Source organism: Liolophura sinensis, chromosome 9 (genome assembly GCF_032854445.1).
Source record: "Liolophura sinensis isolate JHLJ2023 chromosome 9, CUHK_Ljap_v2, whole genome shotgun sequence".
In the NCBI taxonomy this organism is placed as follows: Eukaryota; Metazoa; Mollusca; class Polyplacophora; order Chitonida; family Chitonidae; genus Liolophura; species Liolophura sinensis.
The window spans coordinates 36,655,087-36,676,177 of NC_088303.1; the positions used below are offsets into that span (position 1 = coordinate 36,655,087).

The 21,091-nt window shown below is 37.6% G+C and overlaps 2 protein-coding genes across 3 annotated transcripts in view; one reads left to right on the forward strand and one right to left on the reverse strand.

Annotated features, from left to right (window-relative positions):
- The window catches only part of LOC135475174 (large neutral amino acids transporter small subunit 1-like), a 43,300-nt gene extending 36,342 nt beyond the window's left edge, over positions 1–6,958 (forward strand). The window contains exons 8-12 of the mRNA XM_064754962.1: positions 190–293; positions 830–926; positions 2,985–3,134; positions 5,675–5,852; positions 6,606–6,958. Coding sequence (XP_064611032.1) covers positions 190–293; positions 830–926; positions 2,985–3,134; positions 5,675–5,852; positions 6,606–6,679 — 603 coding nt within the window. The 3' untranslated portion in view covers positions 6,680–6,958. The remainder of the gene's footprint in view (positions 1–189; positions 294–829; positions 927–2,984; positions 3,135–5,674; positions 5,853–6,605) is intronic.
- Positions 6,959–13,220: 6,262 nt separating this feature from the next.
- Positions 13,221–19,946, reverse strand: LOC135474981 (uncharacterized). 2 transcript variants are annotated; one of them, XM_064754696.1, is made up of 2 exons: positions 18,581–19,946; positions 13,221–15,351 (listed from the first exon to the last, which is right to left on the reverse strand). In XM_064754696.1, the coding sequence occupies exons 1-2, from the start codon at positions 19,825–19,827 to the stop codon at positions 15,084–15,086; spliced, it is 1,515 nt and encodes a 504-aa protein (XP_064610766.1). In that variant the 5' UTR covers positions 19,828–19,946; the 3' UTR covers positions 13,221–15,083. The 2 variants fall into 2 exon arrangements, with proteins under 2 accessions (XP_064610766.1, XP_064610767.1); XM_064754697.1 differs by having other exon boundaries at positions 15,238–15,351; positions 18,772–19,946.
- Between the last annotated feature and the right edge of the window lie 1,145 nt (positions 19,947–21,091).

Below are 21,091 nucleotides of genomic sequence, written 5' to 3' on the forward strand. Positions count from 1 at the left end.
ATACAACTTTATGTAAGGCATCACTTATAATGTTGATCTTAACTGGTTCTCTAGCTGCTATTCTGGTTGGTGTTGGAATAACTTCGATAACTTTATGATAAAAGTAACATTGAAGTTGTAGGTTCTGCTTACACTCTGTATTCATGTTCCACATTTTACTTACTAATTCTGATTGACTATCTTTTGTAGACTTTTGGTGATAAAGTATTTGGTGTTATGGCATGGATCATCCCAGTCTTTGTGGCACTCTCCACTTTTGGAGGCGTGAATGGTATGCTCTTCACATCTGGCAGGTAAGATTGATAATTCAGGTAAGGTCTGGGAACTTCGGACACTCTTGGACACTCTGAAATCTACCGAGCAGTGGAAAATTTAAACGTAGGTTTAAGCACCCTTTTTTTTTTTCATAATCAACAACTTTTACTATGAACTGATGTTTGTACATATTAAGAAATTCAAGCCCAGAGCTGTTGTACATATTTGGACAGGGGCACTCTCTTGCTCTGGACAGCAGCAGAGAACTTCAGTTTTCATGATGTTTTTCCCAGTGATATAATATACAATCTATTCAAAGATACTTGAACATCAGAAGTTCCCTAAATTTACTCTACCCAAATCTTGCTTTCAAAACATTTGGTTGATAAAATCAGATCATAGAGCTTATGCTAAGAAAGGAAAAATGACATGCTTTACTTTTGGACAAAAGCTAGCACATAAGTTCAGATTCTGAAATTACATATATGAAGATAATACAGTAATAATTTCATTTACCTTTTAAATGTGTATTCTTTTGATTTCAAATCATATAGCCTTTATCTTTTTATTTCAGGCTATTTTATGTTGGTGCTAGAGAAGGTCATCTACCAGATTTCTTTGCCATGATTCAGAGGAAACGGTTCACGCCAATGCCAGCCATATTGTTCACAGTACGTCGGGAATCATTTGTTATTTTGAGTGGCTTTTCAGTCATACTTTTTTTTTTTCTTCTTCTAAAGTTGTGTCTTTGTGTTTCTAGTGAATTAGGATATTGGTTTTGTTTGTAATAGGTCAGGCTCATTCATGACAGCTTTTCCTCGAGGGACAGAATATGTTTTGTCTCTATGATAAAATAATTGAGATGCATATTTGTGTGCTTTGCAGCTGAAAAATCAGGTCATTCCCTAAATGTTGCTACAGTGGCAACCTGTCAAATGCCCAGAATGAGGACCCCAACCTCATTATATTGACATCAAGCATTTGTTTCCCAGCTCATCTTTATGATATTTTTTACTAGAAATTAATACATTGTAACAGCGTAGAGGATTAAGAACTATACCCTATTTCATTTTACCCATAAAACTGATTGCCATTATTCAGGCAAGTAACATCTGGCAATACTGACATGAAACTTTAATCAAACAAACCAGCGGATGGTCGTGGGCCCCCCTCCCCAGCCTCTATGCAGTTAATGCTGGGGCCGGTTTTATGAAGCATACTTAGTGTTAAGTAGCCCTTAGCTAAGTGCACTTAATATCTCTACAACATATGTTGTCATGATAGTTAGGGGCTTTCTTAGCTTAGTGAGCTTCAATGAAACTGGCCCCTGGCCATCGTCTAAATGAAATACACTTGAGTATGGAATGAAACACTAAACAAACAAATAAATGAAATTGAATCAAACAGTTAGAGACTTTAAATAATCTATCAGTGGAATGCTGTTGCTGAATCCGTTTGTTACTAGGTGTTAGACCACTGATTTGTTTGTCACAAGGTGGGACTTTGTTTGTTAGACTGTGATATGTCTGAATGGTTTGTTACTGGGTGTTAGACCAATGATTTGTTTGTCACAAGGTGTGACTTTGTTAGACTGTGATATGTCTGAATGGTTTGTTACTGGGTGTTAGACCACTGATTTCTTTGTCACAAGGTCTGACTTTTTTTGTTAGACTGTGATATGTCTGAATCCGTTTGTTACTAGGTGTTAGACCACTGATTTGTTTGTCACAAGGTGGGACTTTTTTTGTTAGACTGTGATATGTCTGAATTGTTTGTTACTGGGTGTTAGACCACTGATTTCTTTGTCACAAGGTGTGACTTTGTTAGACTGCGATATGTCTGAATTGTTCGTTACTAGGTGTTAGACCACAGATTTGTTTGTCACAAAATGTGACTTTGTTTGTTAGACTGTGATATGTCTGAATTGTTTGTTACTGGGTGTTAGACCACGGATTTGTTTGTCACAAAGTGTGACTTTGTTTGTTAGACTGTGATATGTCTGAATTGTTTGTTACTGGGTGTTAGACCACGGATTTGTTTGTCACAAAGTGTGACTTTGTTTGTTAGACTGTGATATGTCTGAATGGTTTGTTACTGGGTGTAAGACCACTGATTTGTTTGTCACAAAGTGTGACTTTGTTTGTTAGACTGTGATATGTCTGAATTGTTCGTTACTGGGTGTTAGTCCACGGATTTGTTTGTGACAAAGTGTGACTTTGTTTGTTAGACTGTGATATGTCTGAATTGTTCGTTACAGGGTGTTAGTCCACGGATTTGTTTGTCACAAGGTGTGAATTTGTATGTTAGACTGTGATATGTCTGAATTGTTCGTTACTGGGTGTTAGACCACTGATTTGTTTGTCTCAAAGTGTGACTTTGTTTGTTAGACTGTGATATGTCTGAATTGTTTGTTACACTCTGCGATATCTCTGGATAGTTTGTGACACAATGTGATATCTGTATTGTCTATTACAGGATGTGTAATTTGTTGTAGGGAGTGATTTTGTTCAATAATTTGTTATGGTCTGTTATATCACTGAATTGGTTGGTACAGGACATGATATCTGAAATATTTGGTGTAAGTTGTGATATCTGAATTGTTGGTTGCTACAGGATGTGATATGTGAAATGTTTGATCTAAGTTGTGATATCTGAATTGTTTGTTTGGTACAGGGTGCGATATCTGAATTGTTTGTTACAGGGTGTGATATCTGAATTGTTTGTTACAGGGTGTGATATCTCTGCTTTACCTGATATCCAATGACATCTATGCTCTGATCAACTACATGAGCTTTGTTCAGTGGCTGTCAGTGGGCATGTCTATCCTGGGCATGATGATTCTTCGACACACGCGACCTAACATCCCCAGGCCTATAAAGGTGAGTGAGCCTATGTTGCCAAGCAGACTTTTTACCAGAAACTACAGAAATGGTCTTAAGGTTGTAGTGAGAGTAGTTGCTGGAAAAGTTGTCAGAATCGTAATTAACAAAATGTGTCACTTGAAAAAGGCCCAATTTTAGGTGATACCATAGATAACAATAGATTGATACCAATCAATCTGACACTGCACATGAAATGACGACATGCTCAGAGCCTTGATACCAATCAGTCTGACACTGCATATGAAATGTACGACACGTTCAGTGCCTTGATACCAATCAGTCTGACACTGCACATGAAATGTACGACATGCTCAGAGCCTTGATACCAATCAGTCTGACACTGCACATGAAATGTACGACACGCTCAGTGCCTTGATACCAATCAGTCTGACACTGCACATGAAATGTACGACACGCTCAGTGCCTTGATACCAATCAGTCTGACACTGCACATGAAATGTACGACACGCTCGGTGCCTTGATACCAATCAGTCTGACACTGCACATGAAATGTACGACACGCTCGGTGCCTTGATACCAATCAGTCTGACACTGCACATGAAATGTACGACACGCTCGGTGCCTTGATACCAATCAGTCTGACACTGCACATGAAATGGACGACACGCTCGGTGCCTTGATACCAATCAGTCTGACACTGCACATGAAATGTACGACACGCTCGGTGCCTTGATACCAATCAGTCTGACACTGCACATGAAATGACAACATGCTCAGTGCCTTGATACCAATCAGTCTGACACTGCACATGAAATGTACGACATGCTCAGAGCCTTGATACCAATCAGTCTGACACTGCACATGAAATGTACGACACGCTCAGTGCCTTGATACCAATCAGTCTGACACGCCACATGAAATGTACGACACGCTCAGTGCCTTGATACCAATCAGTCTGACACTGCACATGAAATGTACGACACGCTCAGTGCCTTGATACCAATCAGTCTGACACTGCACATGAAATGTACGACACGCTCTGTACCTTGATACCAATCAGTCTGACACTGCACATGAAATGTACGACACGCTCAGTGCCTTGATACCAATCAGTCTGACACGCCACAGGAAATGTACGACACGCTCAGTGCCTTGATACCAATCAGTCTGACACGCCACATGAAATGTACGACATGCTCAGAGGCTTGAAACCAATCAGTCTGACATTGCAGATGAAATATGCAATTATTCAAAATGTTTCCAACATTAGTGTAATCTGAATATTGAAGTAAATTTAAGGAAATTTTTGTCAGGAATATACCAGTAACAAGAAACTATTTATTAGATATTCATCATTCACCTACTATGCTGAAATATTCAGGCCAGAGGTTGTCTAATAATACTTAAAGTCTTTTTTGATGACCTTAAATTTGGAACAAAATTTGTGTGGATAAATAAATATCACAGAATATTACTTTTGGTTCTGAACCCTACATATTTCTACTACGACATCATCATATGTTGCAGGAAAACCTCAATACATCTTTTTAAGATCATTACAACTCAGACAAAATGTCGAACTTAATAGGGGCAAAATTTTAGGCCTCCACTAAAGAGATTTGACCTTTCTATTCTATGCAACACATTATTAGCACGAACAAGGGTGGAGACAAAGAAATTTTCTTAGATCTCGGTGACCTAGGCTTATTTTTACGTTTCTACAAAATTTACCATAAATCAAGAGCCTCCTGTACTTGCATTGTGATGAGTATGGACATGTGTCACCTCTTTTCTTTCTTGTCTACATGTATGACGTGTGTATCCTCCTTGTCCACATGTATGACGTGTGTATCCTCCTCGTCCACATGTATGACGTGTGTATCCTCCTCGCACACATGTATGACGTGTGTATCCTCCTCGTCCACATGTATGACGTGTGTATCCTCCTCGCACACATGTATGACGTGTGTATCCTCCTCGTCCACATGTATGACGTGTGTATCCTCCTCGCACACATGTATGACGTGTGTATCCTCCTCGCACACATGTGTGACGTGTGTATCCTCCTCGTCCACATGTATGACGTGTGTATCCTCCTCGCACACATGTATGACGTGTGTATCCTCCTCGCCCACATGTATGACGTGTGTATCCTCCTCGTCCACATGTATGACGTGTGTATCCTCCTCGCACACATGTATGACGTGTGTATCCTCCTCGTCCACATGTATGACGTGTGTATCCTCCTCGCCCACATGTATGACGTGTGTATCCTCCTCGTCTACATGTATGACGTGTGTATCCTCCTCGTCCACATGTATGACGTGTGTATCCTCCTCGTCCACATGTATGACGTGTGTATCCTCCTCGCACACATGTATGACGTGTGTATCCTCCTCGTCTACATGTATGACGTGTGTATCCTCCTCGTCCACATGTATGACGTGTGTATCCTCCTCGCACACGTGTGACATCTGTATACTCCTTGCCTACATGTATGACATCTGTATCCTCCTCGCCTATATGTATTACATCTGTATCCTCCTTGCCTATTTGTATAACTTATGTGTTCTCAGTTGAACCCTCTGATTCCATGGACGTTCCTAGCTGCCTGTGTCTTCCTGCTGATTGTGCCCCTGTATGCTGCCCCCAGGGACACGGGCATAGGGGTGGCCATCATCTGCTCTGGTATCCCTGTTTACATCATTGGGGTGATGTGGAAGAAGAAGCCGAAGTCTATCACAAACTTTGTCAGTAAGTATCACAAACCTTGTTAGTAAGTATCGTAAATCTTGTCAGTAAGTATCACAGATCTTGTCAGTAAGTATCACAAACCTTGTCAGTAAGTATCGCAAACCTTGTCAGTAAGTATCACAGATCTTGTCAGTAAGTATCACAGATCTTGTCAGTAAGTATCACAAACCTTGTCAGTAAGTATCGCAAACCTTGTCAGTAAGTATCACAGATCTTGTCAGTAAGTATCACAGATCTTGTCAGTAAGTATCACAAACCTTGTCAGTGTTGGAAATCTATAGGTATCGCAAGGGTGGTCTGTGGTCTGTGGTTAGTATTTTAGCACAGCACAATAGCTGAGAAGGCCTGTGACCAATGCGGTCGCAGGCCATTTTTTCAGGCCATTTTGGGCCATTTTTTTAATTATTAACAACAATTTTGGTGGTTTTATTATTTTGGGAGTTTAACAATTTTCAGGACTTTTTCGTATTGAATTAAATATCTTCACCATGACAAGCTGCAGATAAAAGTTTGGTCAGTTTCATTTTGAACAAAATTATGCAGGTTTTTTATTCTGTTGTGGATACTGACAAAGCCATTATTCTGAAGGCACAAACTGGTTGGGGACATGTATTGCTTTTGCTACACTACCAGAATGCTTGTTAATTCTTACCATGATATTACATAACAAGTGATATATTTTCAAATATAGTGTGTAACACGAATCACACATAATTCAAACATCTACAGACTTATTCTGTTGTGATTTTACAGCCAAGCTGACAATATTAGGCCAGAAGATGTGCGATGTGGTACCACAGGAGATTGAAAAACCCACAGCCTTGTAGTCCATGGCACGAAATGATGGAGGGAGTGACAGGTGTGGGCAGATTGAGGCGTGGAAAATGGGAAATCTGCTTTACCCGTCACTGCTGTAGTCAACAGTCCTTCTAGTACAGCTGTTATGGAACAGAGAACAAAACTTCTTGCTATCAGTGACCATTGGTCAGTAGCTATCCAGTTAATTTTTTAGGCATTTGTTTTTATGTCTGCATGCATTTTTAACATTGTTATATAATACTTGACTATTAACCCTCAGAAAGTGACCGATATGCTTAAGCCTTCGGACTGTTCAAGTGGAAATTCTAAACCATAAGGATTTGTTTTGTTTTTTTGTTTTCCAAACATTTAAAGTTTCAAGATTTCTTTCTTATCAAATTCCATTATGACATTGTTCAAATCTAGACTCATTGTTTATCTCAATTATGTTGATTTGCTTTCATTATTCTTTTTTGTATGTAACTGTCAGTGAGGATTTATGTTTTTTTTTGGTCTATTTTTTTAACAAAAATATTGGTCACTTTAAATGGATATACAGTGCTCAAATAAAACCAGTGCTTCAAGACCTGGTATTGTGTGGCCATGTCTAGTTTTACCATCTGGAAGTGCAGTTCCTAAATCTGGCTACATGTTTAAGGGACAGAACCTCTAGAAGTGCAGTGCTGAGTATAATGTATTGAAAAACACAAAAAAAACCCAATCAACTGACCACGTTATTTATTGCATTCAACAGAATTTATTCTTCATTAAGCTGTACATGATATGGCGATCTTGTTTTTACTGTAGTTTATTCATTGGTTTGTTTTCCAGTTGGGAATCCGGTATAAATTTATTTGACAGTTTGCCATTGCACTTGTCATGCTAAGCAGTCTATGAGTATACATACATATATATATATATATATATATATATATATATATGTATTGGGTTTGTATATATACATATATATAATATATATATATATATATATATATATATATATATATATATATATATGATGGGCATTGGCTATCATCTATTTACATAATGGGCATTGGCTATCATCTGTTTACATGGTGAGCATTGGCTATCATCTATTTACATGATGGGCATTGGCTATCATCTATTTACATGGTGGGCATTGGCTATCACAAGACATTTGATCTGACTATCAAGATAAATGTATAGTATACACACTTTATGTTTACATTTATGCGTGTAGAGTTTAAGTGATCTGATGCTATAGCTGGCTGGTTGTATGTACAGCATTATGTAAATGAATAGATGCACATGCAGTCATGATCACCCATAAGTCAAATGACCCTGGCTACCTGAAATTTTACTTTATGATATACTGATAAAAATATTTCTTTATATTTTTCATTTTGAGTCCTGTTAGTGTTTACATCACAGCTCTGATGTCTGGGTAGTAACATTTTGTTTTACATTAGCCACACTCTGCCTTTGTTAAAGGGGTCAAAAATATTATACATGTATAGTTATATGTAGTTTGCGTACAGCGTGTCAGTTTCATTTATACATGTATGTTGCATGTACCAATATTTTGAGAATTATAAAATTGTATTTATTGCTGTTTATCAGGAATATCACTTTATAAGATAGTCTGATTCTTTATATGTAAGTTGATGTATTTAAGAGTTCTTTGTTTATTACAAGGCGAGTTTGAAGAAGAATCTCCAGATCTTTCAACCAGTAATTTCTAAATTACTTTGTACTGTGAAAACATGTTCTAGTGACATCCCTTGCAAGGTTTGTCAGCATGACCTTATGAACAATGTTTTTTGTAATGTGTGTCAACAGCATTGTTTGTATGAGCAAACTTGAAGCTAAATATATGAACATTATTACATGGGTGTATTTATATTTGTACAATGCTGCAAATTGTTTGAAACTTGTGTGGAATGCAAAATATTGAATTAGATTGGATTGTGGACTTTCAGATCTTAACAGATTTCCACAGATAATTTAAATCTGATGTGTTCAGGGTTTAGTCAAAAGTAATTGTGAATAATTCGAAATGAATTGGTTGTATATAAAAAATTTTTAAATTTTTTTTTTTTTTTTGGCAATGGGTTGTAGTAGTTTTTAATTTCGGAAAATGATGAATTGTTAGTTAGTGGGTTTATACATTGCTGGGAAAATTATGTCTTTGAAGAGGCATCTTTAGGTAGCTTTATACATGTGCTTGGTTTTGTATTGTTAATGCATTAGTCTAATAGACAGACACTAGCTTGGGTAAAAGGAAGTAGTCTTGGTTCTTTTTAATAGTGATCTATTGTTTAGTTGATATGTGCACTTGATTGTTACAGCTGACTTTTTCCGTGCAATTTTTTAACTGTTGTTAAATTTTTTGTGTGTGTCTGGCTGTATGGGGAATGTTCTATACATTGTGAGATTTTAAATGGAGTACAAGATGGTAGCAGTGTTCAAATATTATGACCAGACACCAGAAGCCAGACATGTTAAGGCCGTTCTGTTGGCAACGTGAATATAAGGAAAACTTGGCCAACACGAAGTAGAAGCACCCCAAAAAAATGGTCTAATTATGTGCTATCTAGAGTACTGCATTGTATGCTTCCAAGTTATACAAAGAATGACTTAAAGTTTCCAAATCTCAAAATCCATATTTTGAAGAAAACAAAAGAAATATTTAATAGTCATGCAAGCTTAAATCAATGTAAAATGACATTGGTTGAACTTTCACACATACAACTGCAGCTCTTCATGCTGAAAAACAAATTTCTCAACTTTCAGTGTGTGTACATGTGAAGTGACTCAGCTTTTTTTTTTCCTACAGTGCCTCAAAAAGGTTTTTTCATGGCATTTTATAAACCTTGTACATGCATGCCATCCTGACCCCTGTAGTAGGATGTGCTGTGATGCAACCAACTCTTACCCCTCTTCATATGCAATACTGATTAGCCTTCACAGAATGACACCTGTTGGTGACAACTTGCATACATGTAGGTAAACCTGGATTGTGTACCATACATACTATATGTACTGTATGTACAATTAGTCTTTTCTTGTTATTCTGTTGTACACAGTTATGTACATTATTTAAATAGAAATTCAAAATGTAACTTACGCATTTAATGCTGTGGGTTTGTCACCTTTATTTTCCTCATGTGAAGAACTATTTTTGGTCATTGTTACTTTATTTTCCTCATATGAAGCACTATTTTTGGTCATTGTTACTTTATTTTCCCCATATGAAGCACTATTTTTGGTAATTGTTACTTTGTTTACATTATTCAACTGCTCTATACTACAACTTCCAACACTGTTATTTCTTATTGTTACTGTTTATTTTATTCATTGTACTTGTAACATAGGTCAATCTTGCGACTGGGAGCAACTGGGATTTGGGGACTCAAATGAACTGGAAGCATATGATAGGGCACTGGTTTTAGTGGATGTTCTTGTGATCACTGACAGCTGCTTTAAATATTCTGGAGTTGCTCAGATTTGAACATGTTCTACCTTTCTGCAACCTGAAGCATCCAGTTGTCTCAAGATGCATCAATCTACACGTGCTCACATATAAAACAGGTCACCTGACTGTCACCTTACTACGTCAAAGCTAAATCTGAATCTAATCAGACACCGCTATGATGCTCACGATTGCAAAGTACCGGTGCTCTCTAACTTTTAGGTTTTTGAGCATTACTAGTAGGTTGACCTTGTCGAGTTGGACCCAGTTACTTAGGGTCACAAGTTGACCCACGCCTGGCTTGATTTAGTTGGGTATTGTAAAAGCATTATGGTCGGGTGTCATGATAATCAAATGTTCCTGCTAGTGTATATTCGCATGTGCAGGTACGGTTAAAGCTCCTGAAACTTTGCCCGTGACTTCTAGGATTCTGAAAGCTCTATAGGGGTGCACTGAATTACCTCCCTTGAGGTCACTTTCCCATTTAAATGGCATGTTATTGTAGTAAACTGTGGTTAGTTGGGACCTGATTGTGAGTTTCAAAGTTAAAGTAACATACTTTCAAGAGAGATTTTACATTTGTAAACTGATTTTAAAAGCCTGTTAAGATGACATGTAAATTTTTCAAGCCATTTGATTCGAGGCAATTTAAAAATCTTGGCCATGATGGAAAATTACGTGTTGTATTGTAGGCTTTCAAGTAAACTTGTGAACAAATAAATCAGAAATTGTTATCCATATAGAAATTCTGTAATGCTAACATTTCTCAGACAACGTTTAAATTCGTCTTTATGAACTTATTTAAGATCTGCAACTCTCGATCTGATGTCATGTTTTTCTACATTCTGTTGATTACGATAAATAGTTAACACTGTTGTGACATAATTACAGGCCTACTTCAGTATAGTTGAGGCCTCACGTCTCATGGTTTCATGCCTCACAAACCAGTTTTACGTTGGGTCTTAGCTACTGTTATGTGACGAGGGAGGCATAAATTTGGATGAGACCTGTTGATGTTATAGAGTTTTGAAGTTTGTTTGGTAGATAGGGTATCATTCCAGAAATAAGAGTCAGCATTGATCATGATATTTTATGGCGTTTATTCGCCTCTAAAAGTGCAACTTTTAAGGCAGAAGTTTATGTTATTTATCATGTCAGAAAATGGTACAAGTTTTGATATTAAAAATGGCATTTGAAGGTATCCTACTGGTATCAGGTATTTATGGGTTGTTATATTAGGTTGTTTTTATAGAGCTATGGTAACATTATGGGTGGACCTGATAACCTATTTCTTTCAGCCCCAAATGGAGCAATAGATTTTGTACCAGGGTAATGATGTGAGGTGCAAATCTGTATATCTTCAGTTTTCTTGAATCACAGTTGTACAATGTGCAAAATAAATGGCATGTGTGCATATATATAGACCTTCATATTTATATACTGTGTACGTATATATTTATACATTTATGTATGTATATATATATATATATATATATATATATATATATAACTCTTCAGCCATGAACACTATAAATTAAGGCTTATGTGTATAAATACACATGATACCAGGAATATTTGCTGTAAACAACTTGGAAACCAAATTTGCTTCAGGCCGAACACTTTACAGGTCATACAGTAGATTTAATTATGATTAAACTTTTTTTGAGTGAAATAAAATGTTATGAAATGAAATCTAACGGGGCTGCATGTACTGCTATACAAGAAGTCACACAGGCATATTCTGTATATACTGAAGCTTATTTTGTTTTCTGTCTTTGCTATGTATAAATCTGATGTATGCTCTTTATTGTGACGACAGTGTATATCTGTATCCTGTTTTCAGATATTTTCTTTTTCAGAAAGAGTGATTAAGTGTGTAGCCCTTAAAGGAGAAGAAAACTTAAAAACATGACACTATAGGCTGAAAAGAGCACATTTTTTTCTATCTGGTGGTGCCTGCTGCATAAGTTTGCGATTTTTCCTCGCCCTAGGCCTGAAAACAGCAAAGCTGGCATAAATCGCTGAGTCCATCGCGTCCTCCATCTTTAACACCCTGTAATTTATGCTGCAGGTGTGTTGACTCTCAGCCAATGAGAGTCGTTAAAACTGCCAGCTGGTTTGTGTAAACTCGGAATCTACGTCCAACATTCTGGTTTCCTGATTGTCAAGTGGAAAACGAACTGTACTGTTCGCTACCTTCTGGGAAGAAGAGTTTTACTGGAAATGTATGAACTGCACTTCGGAGGTTTCCGTCGGCAATTCTCCTCCTAACCCAGAAGACTTCAGGACTAGTTCTTAGGCAAAATGAAGTCACCCACAGCAGATTTTGGCGCTGACTTTATTTATAATTTATCAACTTGAGGTACATATTAGAATTTCTTTTATGGCATGCACCTGCAAACAAAGGCATACTCTTTTCAATGTTTTAGTTTGATTAATATTTAAATTTTCTTCTCCTTTAAAACTTTCTCTCTGTTAATGGACCCAAAGGATATGCAGGATACCTCTTTGAAACTGTCTGTGGAATAAAAGTATTCATTTGATTAATGATTTTCTGTATTACCTATTCAATAAAAGTTCAGGAAGGAATCAAAATAGTTGAAAACCAGTACCGTTTGGTGTTGTGCTGTAAATCGTAGTACCTTAAATCAAGCTTAAAAACCAGCTCTACCTATGCAAAAGTTTTGCGTATTTATTTCCTTGGTTTTCACACAATTCTGGCTTCTGATCCTGAACTTGTGTGCAGATTCATGCTGCACAACCTCAGAAAATATTTAAAAACCACTCAGATCTGTTGATAGGGATTTCCATATAATTATAATAGGTACGTGTACAACTGTCTGCTTCAAATCGTGGCACATGGTTTCTATCCTCATTCATGTTTTTGACACAATTGGGCCGTTTGCACAATCTAATGGATAATATGGTCTGCCTGTCTGTGGGAAAGACAAAGTTGTCTTGCCAAAGGTCGGTGGTTTTGGGAGAATCCACAAAATTTCCAGTCTTGGGCTGCATTTGAGGCCACACCTTCTGAAAGGCTTAACCACTCAGCCACTGCCCGCCCCACGGTTCTTACAATATGTAATAAAAACACAGAAATCCACTGTGAAGCATATGTCTAGAGATCTTCCACCATTTATTCCCTTTGTTGGTACAGGAAAAAGTTTCTTGAAATACATCCAAGGTTACAAATCAACAGTTCTCCTTAACAACAGAAATACATGTATAATGCTTTTTGATGTACTTATTGGTGATTAGGGTACACATGGAATGTTACACGCACTGAGTGACTAAAAGCAGTAGAGCCAGTCTTTGTCACATTTCATGTTGTATACAGATCAGATCCCAATACCATTTTGAAAATCTTTGAGAAATCAAACAAAAGAAAAGGAAACAGTATGGGCCAAGTACATAAATCACAATCCTGAAATCTTTCTCATGTGAGAATTTGAGAAAAAATCAATACAGGAAAGAGAATTACAAGGGCAATGTATTGACCACAACTACGATGTTTTCCTTATTTGACAGTTTTCAAGATAAAAATCAACAATTAAAGAAATGGGGGAAAAAGCATCAATACCAACAATATCTTTCTTACATTACAGTGATAGATCTTTATATACATATTAATCAATCTTACATACATATTAATCAATCTTACATACATATTAATCAATCTTACATACATATTAATCAATCTAACAACATGGCCTCCACATTCTATAATCCGGCCATTGACAATGTGCGGTGGACTGTTTGCTAGTACCAGCATGGTACACTTACCTACATGTAAGGATACTCAATGATAATGCAGATCAAAGGTCTTCACTAGTAAATCTATGACCATTTAAATTTAATCATTACAGTACTTGTACCATAATGTATTATCAGCACAATTTAACTACAGTGATTTTAGTCTTGAATTAACTTACAAAAAAGGCAGGTGCATGTCCTGCCAGACACAGTCATCACATAATCTGTTCACAAGCACACATAAATGATCACCTTGGTGAGAATTTTCTAAACAGTCTTCTTTGACTGGGAATAATAAAAGAATGTATTTCCACCCAACATTATAAGTGAATTGTTTTCCTGTCAAGTGACATCATGTGGGAATCACACTTGATAATTACAGTACCAGTACATGAGCACATGCTTAGCCTACAATACCTATCCAAAATTAGCAACAAAACTTACTGCTGTTTTGGACACCATGTTTGCAGCAACTTTAATGTGGGAGACGGGAAAAAAAATTGGGACAGTCTGCTCTATCATACAGAACTGTTTGGATACTCTCTTTTGCACCTTATGCGCATGAGTAATAAAATTGTGGTATGTCCACTACCAACCCATACAATATTATATCATTGTACAACATAAATACTTTAATCCAAAACAGTGTAAATTTTTATAAACTCTTCTTGGCAATAAAACAAAACAACAAACATAGATCATCAACTACAAGAATTAATATTGTGAAACATTAATATGTTTGATATCAAAGGTAGATGCAGTCTGTTCAAGTTAAGATCTACTGCTTTAGTATCCAAATGTAATGAACAACTCTTTTAAGGGTTTCCACTTTGAACATGTACATGTAGCGTTGCAATGTGTTTTCAGGACTATGACAACAGTCAAAGAGGCAAGACTGAAATAAAACTTTGGTGGTAATAAAATTAAAAAAGAAAACAAAAAAATTATAAATTTCAAAACGCTGATTTCAGTTCACAAAATAAAACATGAAGTTCAAATACAATAAACTTTTTTTTAGTTCATACTTTAACACATAGAGCACTTTACGGTATTTTCATGGCTAGAATACAATGGTTAAACATTACGAAGTCAACATAAAAGTCAACTTTGAAAATCTCTTTGTGATATTTGGGTGATATACCAGAAACAACAAGATGACCATACTGGAAGTTTTGAAAGATGCCACTCCCTAAATGTTACATATCTCCACGACGATCTTAGCACTGCTATGTTACATACATAGGCATATATATTTTAGCATTTTGATGATTGTTTATTTCTTTAGAAGTGACTTTGACTTTAACACTCCCGATGCGTCTCAGGTACTGTACAATGAATGGAGTTGACGTCAGTGTGATGGCTATTCTAGCTGGGGCAAAGACTTTATGTACAGCATAGGCCATCACAAATGTGCTGGCACCTTTAGCCACCTGGGACCCTATAAAGGATTCACCTACGCCTAGTTTTCCCAAGAGGGCAGCCACATCAATGCCGCTGAAAAAAAAAAAAGAGAAAAAAAATCATAATTTTTTTTAAAGAAATTCCCAATAGATGAAAATTCATGTACACCATGAATATACATATATAACACTGGACTGTGGATATTACTGCTATATTCTGTACACCGTACTGGGAACGTCTGCCAGCAACCATATCCCCCCCCCCCCCAAACCATAATGCTGGCCCACGTCGTATAAGTGAAATATTCTTCAGTATGGCGTAAAACACCAATCAAATAAATAAATAAATATATTCTATACACCACTTAAAGGATATGTGAAATATAGTTTTCATTTCTTAAAATGATGTATGTTGTGTTACTTGGACTAACATATAAACTACAAAAAACCTTATCAGTCTTCTTCTTAGGGAGTAAAAATGGCTGTGAACTACATTTTCATAAGATTCCAGCAGCCAGTCCTGAAACTAGCCTGCCGTGGTGACATCAGCAATGATAGCTGTCAAAACAACTCTGTTTGGTGGTGGTGGTGGTGGTGGTGGGGTTAGACAAAATCAGAAGCTAAGCTAGTAGTGCGTTGTCAGTATGTTCATCAATGACAGTCATTTCCAAATATTCCTGACCAATGATGGAAAATTTGCATAAAATAGAAAATCCACCGGGAAACCATCAAAGCTCTGAAAGAAGCTACCTGACAAATTTGAGGTAAAGCAGTAGTTGATCTAGACTAATGGAGCTGGATCTGAACATACTACATCGTCCAGAAACTCTACCATACTTTAACCTGAAAATGAAAGCAAGATGCATGTTCAAAGTAGGGTGAAAATACAAGGGAAAGATACATGTAACTCACCCGAATGGTTAAACCTTATATGTCAATACAGTACCTGCATGCATAGCACATAAATCGCCTTGGCAGCATAAATCTACTACTTTAACTGTGACAATAAATTACATAGTATGAGAGAAAAACAGCATTCTAGTGAAATTAAATCAAACAACAACTCAATGCCAATCACATCTAGTTTGCATACCTAGGAATCACAAGAGATTCAAACTGAAAATGGTCATAGATGGTAAAGCAATGACGTTGTCCTTTTTTTAAAAATTTTTTTTGGTTGTTGGTTTTATTTGGTAGACTTTTATTATAAACTACCATTATTTCTATATACACGTATATACACCCAATTACAATGTACATGTATACAGCACAACATCTTTACAATAAGCCTTAAGGAATTGACTAGAGTTATCCCCCTTTAGAATTCAGCTACATGTACAAGGGTAATTTCAGGTATCAAGGTGTAAATGCAAAACAGTTAACAAATAATGATAAATGTTCAGTGTGTCTTCAAGCTGATCATGCTCTATAAAAGGTGTAGTATCTCAAACTTACTTTTGCTGGTAAAAATCCTGACTTAAAAATTTGTGCAATTCAGATTAAGTTTGCAATGGAATTTTACAGTTGTGTTGGTATAAATACTGTACCTGGGACCAGTACACTGTACCTAGTCCCAGTATACACAGATGAACAATATTACATGTACATGTATGAGCTCTTCAATTTTGGTGAATTCTATTGTAGGTTTACAAACAACACTTCCCACAATTACAAATACCTACCATGTCGAAAAAAATCTCATGATCTACTATCTACATTTAATATTTACAAATTTGGCACAAAATGAATAAGGCATTGATTATTACTTAGGAAATGTCCTCGTTAAGATTTCAAAAACATAAGTTCTAATGGCCAAAATCAGATTAAAACGGGCTTATGGATAAACACTTCACCAGTACTGATTACGCAACTTTGTGACTTTTAGCATGTGATGGGGCGAATGAGTTTTAGTCAAAAATTCAAAGCTCCAAATAAAATACTTTGCTCCGGAGAGTTTAAAATTTATCCACTGATTCTTTGCTGCTGAGCAATCTGCTTGTCACAATTTCAGTTCTCTCCTGTTCTGAGTTTGGCTTTTTAAGGATTAGCAATTTATGACTTGAGTTGCCTGATAAACATGGTCCCAGCATCAAAAAGCTGTCAGACTTAAGTCTTCAGCTGAAGTATTGTTTCTGAATTTGGATTTGAACGTCACAGCTAATTTTCATTTTTATCATGAAAGTCAATGACAATTCTTAATACTAAAATTAAAATTTTTGTGACAAATTTATGATACCACCCCGGGCATTTAAACACAAGATGACACTTAATGTCCTCGTCTGTATTCCTGCACTAGAACCTACTGCAGACATTGCGACAAGCCTGATGGTACGCTGTACATAGTTCTCAGGTAGCCGGCCTCCACTAGGTAGAGTCTAGTCCCAGTACAATGACTGTTGGTTGAGAAATATTTAGATATATGCCATGTTTATGTCTGCTCAACCCACAGCCAAAAACCGACAATGTTTTCTCAATGGTGGGGGACTGAATAACCACTCCACTTACCCCTAGCTGGTCAAATCCACATCGTAACATCACCCCGTCCATTCACCACACAAAGTTTTGCAATGATAATCCAATTAAGTATCGTTTCGGGCGTAAAATGTATCCTAACATTTCTCAACCAACAGTCAGTGTACTCAGACTAGATAGAGCCTAACACTGATCTTGTTTAACTTCACACCAGTCTTAATGTATATTACACACTTGAATCCCCAAGTTAGTCTGTTCTCAAAAAGTGTCAAAACTGGAATCAACACACCATCTTTTACCTATAATCTATTCATAGAAGCTTTTGAAACCAATGCCCACAATGTTTCCTTTCTTCCAACAGAACTATTTGTTGGGAATTTCTTTTGCATTTTAAGGGAAATTTGGAATTCAAATATATGCTCTAGTAATTGGATTTCGTTGTCAACAGCCAATACTTCAAACTACCAGCTTGTACATTTACCTAAGGTTCGAATTCAAAACACGGCATTGGTTGGTTTTAGTTGTTAGAATCAAAAGTCTGAATTACTGTTAAAAAATGATTTACTTCAAGTTATGTAGGTTTTCACAACTTTAAAACCAGCATGACAAGGGGAATCATTGCAAACCAAACATTCGGAAAGGGTAGAGTTATAAAGGTATGAAGTCCAGGACTCTACAAAACAATGGAGAGCCCTGTCAGGCTGGGGCCATCACAACGTCTCAATATATAGTACTTATCACAATAACTTCAAGACATGAATAAGACTTCAGACTATCCAGGGTCACCACCACAGTAATGCATTCAAGTAAGCTGACAGGTCTAATGACTATGAAACTGAAGAGGCAAGTACCTGGATACGAGCAAATAAAATCCACCCAAAGAAATGAGAGAGATTCCGACATGAAACACAACGACAATGGCACCATAGTCTTTGACAGCTCTCTTCAGCTTTTCCTTCTGAGTCAGGACTGGGACAGGGTCTGGATTTGGGGGAGATGTGGGACCCGTGGAAAAGGAGCGGGTAACTCCACTCATACCCACCTGACCTGCCGATGTGCTGTAATATTTTTTGGCGATGTTTCTAATCAGGTCGTCTTGTTCCTTTAACACCTGTGAGAGAGACTTTCTCCCTCCTTGTATCCCCTGCAACTGCTCCGCACAGTCTCCGAAACCAAAACGCTGACAGTTCTTAAACCACAGTCGAAACTGTTCGCAGTCTTCGCCCTGGATGCCCTGTGGACATGGGTCATCTAATCCCAGCTCTCCCAGCTGAGAATCCAAAGGTTCAGAAGCCCCTGTCGCCTGCCTGTAGTCAGCCGCTATTTGCCGGATTAACTCCTCTTGCTCTTGCAGGACTTGGGCCAAAGTCTTTCTACCAGTTTGAATCCCCTGGAGCTGATCTTCGCAGTTGGCAAGTCCATAACGCCGACAGCTGTCCAGCCACAGCTTGAACTGGACGCAGTCATCGCCTTGAATTCCCTGTGGGCAGGGCTCTGTTTCATACTCTCCCTGGAGAGACTGCACCATAGCTCCCACTGCATACAACCGTGCCGATGTGGAGAACTGACGTGACGGGTGCATGTTCTCCAGCTTGTTTGCCACATACTTCTGCTCACTAGAACTGCGTCCCTGTGGCATGTTCAGGTGAACTGGTGACCTTCCAGCTGGGCTGAAAGGCTCTGGGACATTGGTCTGCATACAACTCGACAAACTAACATGACCACTGTTGTCATACTCTTGACTGCAACTTTCTTTTTCCTTTCCCTGCTCAGTTTGTCCAGCAGTTGCATACGGAGGTGGGGTGTCACATATACTGCTACTTTTGCGGGCCACGTAGTGATAGTCCACTGCCGCTGACAGAACTTCCAGCGAATGATTGTGAGCGAATTCGTGTTCCCCACCCTGGTATCCCTGAACAGACGGTGGAACATCCCAGTGTGCTGAAGAGCCCGTGTTTTTGCTCTGCTTGTCATCCCCTGAAGACCGCATTGACATAGCGCGGCCATTACTCGCGCCGCAAACTCTCTCTGGTCTTAAATAATTCAGCAAAACTTTCTTTCCTACCTTAGGAGAAAGCGAAAGGGACCGAAATGCCATTCTGTCGCCGAAGATTATGAACAAATTACCCCTGCACAATCACTGCACATCAGTACGTCTTCCCAGCGATTAGATAATCTTTAAGGTGCGAGTGCACGCAAACGTTTCAGCACACATCGGTTTTTTCTTTCACAGCTGGGACAACCTTATAATATGGACGCACACGACCGAGACACGGAGAATGTAACTCGCCGAACTAGGTCAAACAGCATGTTTACATCACGTGATAATCTAGCATTCAATATCGACCTTGTGGTTATGTGCGTTGAAGGCACCAAAATATAAACGTGAGAAAAAGTTTATAGCAGATGGTTGAGTCTGATGATGTAAATAATAGCACCCATAAAAAACACCCATTAAAGCCATCAATCATGATTGTAGCGCATGCATCGGTCGGTCGTTGGAAGTTCAGTTCTTGCTTTCGTCGATCGCTTTGTCACTATAGTCACAAGATTAAAATCCATATTAATATGATCCATGCATGTAAACTAGCTGGCTATATGTACTAAAGTAGGCCGATAAAATGTGATTACCGCTATATATACAGAATTTACTTATTTTACTACATATTAATAAGATTCGATGATTTAATGATGATTGACTCAGTGCCTGGATTTGCAGACAAGCATGCATATGAGAATCATGGATATGTATGCTGTTCAGTAACCTTAGCACTCTTAGCACTACAATTTAGTAGTGTAAATAGGTTGTAGCAATTTAATGGAATATATTTATCAGTAGTAGTATCACTTAGGTGTATATACATGTAAGTACGGGTAGTGTATATCTTCATCTTTTATGACGCATCTTTTTTTTTTTTAGAAAAACTATGTTAGTGTCTTTCCACAAATCAGTTCTTTATTTTTCTTTTGTCATTTGGCACTCAGTAAAAAAATGATCATTGAGAAAAACGACAATATTAGAGGTTCTATATGTTCGGCCTTAGCACATACATCTTGCTAAGCAGGTGCGTCTTTCGACCTAACTCCCGCACTCAGCAGTGCTGTGGCTTCCCTGGACTATTTTGTTATGTTAGCTTCAGCCCTGAGACAGATGAAGTTCAAACGCCTCTAAAAGAGACTTTTTTTTTGCTTTTGAGATGTACAAATCCCACCAGTCATATTCGATGTTATTAAATCAATGTAGGTATTCTAGAAAATCTATTTCTTCCCACATTTGGCGGCATTTGGTTGGCAAAGTCAATGCGAGTATCATCCGGGCAACTTGTATGGGAGCCTCGGTTTGGGATCGGTTGTCCAGAATC

Coding starts and splice junctions, on each gene's coding strand:
- LOC135474981 (XM_064754696.1), bottom strand. CDS start 19,827: ATGGCATTTCGGTCCCTTTCGCTTTCTCCTAAGGTAGGAAAGAAAGTT. Junction 15,352..18,580: donor TTTTATTTGCTCGTATCCAG/GTACTTGCCTCT, acceptor TTTTTTTTTCAG/CGGCATTGATGTGGCTGCCC.